The sequence below is a fragment of the Glandiceps talaboti genome, chromosome 16 (assembly GCF_964340395.1).
Source record: "Glandiceps talaboti chromosome 16, keGlaTala1.1, whole genome shotgun sequence".
NCBI lineage: Eukaryota > Metazoa > Hemichordata > Enteropneusta > Spengelidae > Glandiceps > Glandiceps talaboti.
Window position 1 is genome coordinate 19,933,220 of NC_135564.1, and position 4,610 is coordinate 19,937,829.

General features: G+C 37.5%; 1 protein-coding gene across 1 annotated transcript; it reads right to left on the bottom strand.

The window, feature by feature from the left end:
* Positions 1 to 3,263: 3,263 nt before the first annotated feature.
* On the bottom strand, positions 3,264 to 3,665 carry LOC144447208 (uncharacterized). The gene has a single exon (XM_078137110.1). It carries the CDS (start codon positions 3,663 to 3,665, stop codon positions 3,264 to 3,266), a length of 402 nt encoding a protein of 133 aa, XP_077993236.1.
* Between the last annotated feature and the right edge of the window lie 945 nt (positions 3,666 to 4,610).

A 4,610-nucleotide genomic window follows, 5' to 3' on the forward strand; every position in this document is an offset into this window, starting at 1 on the left:
TCACACCATGTGTGTTTTTGAAGGGGTATATATTGAAACCCAAAATATCTTTTTATTTTGTAAAAAATACATTTCGTAAAGCATCGGTTACTTTTAGCTTAAGTTACTTGATTCAACATAATGATGACATTACAATCTTATCTATCGTTATTGTTCATTTCAGTGATATTCATACATCAACACCTGTCACCAAAAGACTTAGGTCTGACATTCATGGTGACTTGTTTGATGACAAAGAAACTATGTTTACACCAACAAATGGGTGTTTTAAAATCAGAAGACGACAAACCCGACAACACAAGTAAGTATAGATAAGAATGATCACATAAAAGACAGGTGCTTCGGATGAGTAAAAAATTGTGCCCAGTTACTAAATATGATTAGTTAACCACTGCAATATTGTCCATCATGTTTTGATCAATATGAGATCTCTTTGGTAGACCGTTAAACTCTTTGATATGATGGCGACAATTACAAGAATGTACATGAGATTTTCAACGTAAAATGATAGACTTATTTTTGTATGTGAATTTTATGCAAACATTGATATATTTTGATAAAATAGGAATATAGACCTAAATAGATATTTAATTTGGTTATTCGAAAAGTCAGTGGAGGGGAGGGGGAGGGGAATAATATATAGACGTTTTACGTGTTTAAAATCCACTATTTTTGGAACTAGATACGTATAACATATTAAAGTATTGAGAAATAAATTATATCAGTTCCTACTCTAAATGCAACTATTCACAAATCAGTTCTTTTCATTAACTTGTACAACTATTCTTTCCTCTTTTTCCTTGTAGGGGTTTGTTCAGGAGAGTTGTCAATCGAGCCAAGGGTGCAGTCAACTCTGTCAAAGCTCATTTCAAACATTGATTAAAAGAAGTTCAGTAACATTTAACTTTTAAGAACTTTCAGAATATTCTTTATTGTATTTTATTTTGTTATCATGTTAACTTCTGAAAAAAGATGGTGTTATTTATGATTAAGAAAGACAATATATAAAGTATTTTCTAAAATGATTTTTTGTCTTGTCTGATTAATTGGATGATATACTTACTTATGTTTACCAACTCCTCCATGGATCTATCCATTAATCTAAAGAATGTGTGCACCAAATTTCGTTTGAAATGAGTGAGCCGTTTTTGAGGAAACGAGGACACAGACAGACACACACACACACACACACACACACACACACACACACACACACACACACACCATCGCTAAAATATAACCTTCCCTTTATACGGAAGGTAAAAAATGGTGGTATTTCGATGATATCTATTGACAACTCAAGATAGAAAAAAAAATAGAAACACATTACAACTTGTTATTTCGAGCTTTGATTTCTTAAATAGCTTTTCATTTTCATAACTAAAATATTTTTGCGTGTAAACCTGTGAACAAAAAGAAGACTGAAAACATTAGCTAAAAAATAGCTAAACAATCAAATTAATAATATATATGTAGATATTTTAACAACAACATTCACAGACAGTGTGAGTGATAAGGTGAGATGGTACACTCAATAAGATGCACCAAACAATTTTCTTACAATATTTGTACTTTGACATGTAAAGTACTCTTAGAAATAAATGTTGAGTGCTCATCTCACTTTTACATCTCAATCATTGAATCTTCAATTTGGTCACAGAACTATGGATTGTAAATTATAAAATGTTACCCTCCCCCAAAACATTATAATGCAAAGTATGACCCTCCCCAAGAACAGGTTTGTAAAATGTGACTAACACCTGATTCCTCCACCCCCTGTAAATACTGAAGGTTCCCTAAGGTCCGTGTGTTTGTTTTGACAGCAGGCCTTCATTGCTTCATCATTCATAATATTAGGAAGAGATCAGTTTTTACGGCCGGGGGTAGGCTGGTGACTTCTTGTTCGTGTTGTATTTAAAAAAAGTGAACCCCCCTGCAATTCATCCACAAAACAATCCAATCCCCCTCTGACAAATAAATAAATACACTGACACCCACCCCCCGACATCTGTTGACAAGAAACATTCTTCTTGTTCTTGCAAACGACACTCTAGATTCTCAAAGCACAATACAACACACACTGCATAGTTAATTTTACTTGTTATATTTACAGTAATTTTAAGTGTATCTGGTAAATTGCTATCCCAAATCCATTGCTTCACATGTATAAAGCTCTTTAGACAGGAACGCTATGAGAAGTATGATTGTCTGTTCATGGACATGCAAAATAAGTTCTAGGATATCTCTTAGGGACCGGTCAGTTTCTCCAGCCTGGGGGGGGGGGGTGGATTCTTAAATCGGGTCGACAAAAAGTCACTGACCCCCCCTATCTGTAAAACCCAAAACAGGCTGACCCCCCCCCCCCTATCACTTAATTCTAAAACATGATACCCCCCCCCCCCCCCATATATGATATTCGCATGAGTGACAGCTATTTTTTGATCGTGACTGAGTGTGGACTGCTTGACTGTCTTGCATCTACTTTATAAGATCCCGGGTTAGCACTATCATAATTATAATTATTGACTACACAGGGTAAATATATTTGAAAAGAAGTTTAATAGCATCTTGACAGTGAAAGGTATGAGGAAAGGTTGAGAAGGGAATATGTACAGCTGTCATGGGGGGTCCTAGGGGGTCTCCCCCTAGAAGCCCAGGAGGTTTATAACTCTGAAAAGTCAATTTTGAGACTATTCAGGCATTTTTAGAAAATCATTTCCAAGCTTTACAAGACAGCACCAACATGTAAAAAGCAACTACATAAGGTTGAAATATTTTTGAAATATAGTTTGATAGGATCTTGACAGTAAGAGGTAGGGGGGAGATCTTGAGACTAGGATGTGTACACCTCATGGGGGGGGGGGCCTAGGGGGTCTCCCCCTAGAAGCCCTGGAGGATTTTTCCCTGAAAAGTAAATTTTGAGACTTATATATTCAGACCCTTTCAGACAATAATTTCCAAGCCTTACAAGACAACACCAACATGTAAAAAACAACTACATAGGGTTGAAATACTTTTGAAATATACTTTGATAGCATCTTGACAGTAAGAGGGGAAGAGCTTGAGACTGGGATATGTCCACCTCATGTGGGGGGTCTGAGGGGGTCTCCCTCTAGAAGCCCTGAAGGATTTTTACTCTTATAGCCAATATTTACGCTATTTAGACCCTTCAAGCAATAACTTAATCCATGCTTTACAAGACAGCAAGTATCAGAAACTATTCTTTATAACTTACACTAAGGTTGAAATATGTTCTTAAAAAGTTACACTATCGATACTTTCTCTCTCCACTTGTTTAAAATAAAGGCTGGCAGCTTCTCCACGATTGGGTTCATGCCATGAGGTGTGTCAAGTGTGATGAGGTGTGGTAGTTCTTCCATGTGTGCTACAGTGTCAACACACAAGTCTGCTAGTTCGAGGAGCTTCAAGTTGTCATCGGCTCTGAACTTGGCGAAAGAAGTAAGCTTCTGTATGATTACTGAGGTGATGACTGCAGGATTGCCGAATCTCTCTTCTAATTCTTTCCAGACTTCTTGGTATGCTGTTTCAACATCCTTCACATATCTTAAACGATATCTGTCAATCAGGGTCTTTGGTTCTCCTTTTGTATATTTACTCAGGAATGATAATTTCTCTGCTGTTGGAACACACGCTGCCTGTACCATAGACTCGAAGGATCTTTTCCAGGGTAGAAACATGATGGGATCACCTGTAGTCACATCGCATGTAGTCACCTCATGTAGTCATATCGTATGTAGTCATCTCATGTAGTCATATCGCATGTAGTCATCTCATGTAGTCATATCGCATGTAGTCATCTCATGTAGTCACATCGCATGTAGTCACCTCATGTAGTCATATCGTATGTAGTCATCTCATGTAGTCATATCGCATGTAGTCACCTCATGTAGTCATATCGCATGTAGTCATCTCATGTAGTCATGTGTGTCATTTAGATTTATTGTCATGTGTGCATCATTCGCCTTGTGTGTGCGTCATTTATAGTCACGAGCACAGTGCACGTATTATTGCTTAGATTGCCGCCCTGGATCGCCGTTTTCTTAGGAAAATATCGTACGAATCCTGCTGCTACAAATGTGTCAATCTCTAAAGTAGCGGAAATGTTTTTTCCTTACTTACAGGTAGGAATATATAGTCAAAAGGTTGTTATATCTAGTCTGTAGACCAGGAAAACAACAAGCTATGAAATATTACACGCCCCTGTGGTCATACGTGCATTACTTGCCTTATGTGTGTCATTTATTTCCATACGCTAGTCATTTGCCACAAGATGTGTGTCATTTGCTCTTACGCATACATAATTAATTTTGTGTGTCACTTACGTTTGACTGTAAGATACGTCCTGACGTTCCGCCCTCACCGGCGTGGGAGGGGTTGGCTGAAGTGTGAGGGCGCCCCATCACGGCGTACCTTACAGACTACACTTACGTTCATCATCATCACACATCATGATCAAATGTAGACGAATAATAAAAAGTAAGTACCCGAGAGAAGACACTTAACACTCTAAGCCGTCAGATGTAGGTGATGTACACTTGATATCTTGTAGATGTAATAGAAATTGCCTTGAATGTCAGCCACAAAAGACA

What these genes read in the sequence shown, in the direction of transcription:
- LOC144447208 (XM_078137110.1), bottom strand. Translation starts at nt 3,665, where the DNA reads ATGGTACAGGCAGCGTGTGTTCCAACAGCAGAGAAATTATCATTCCTG.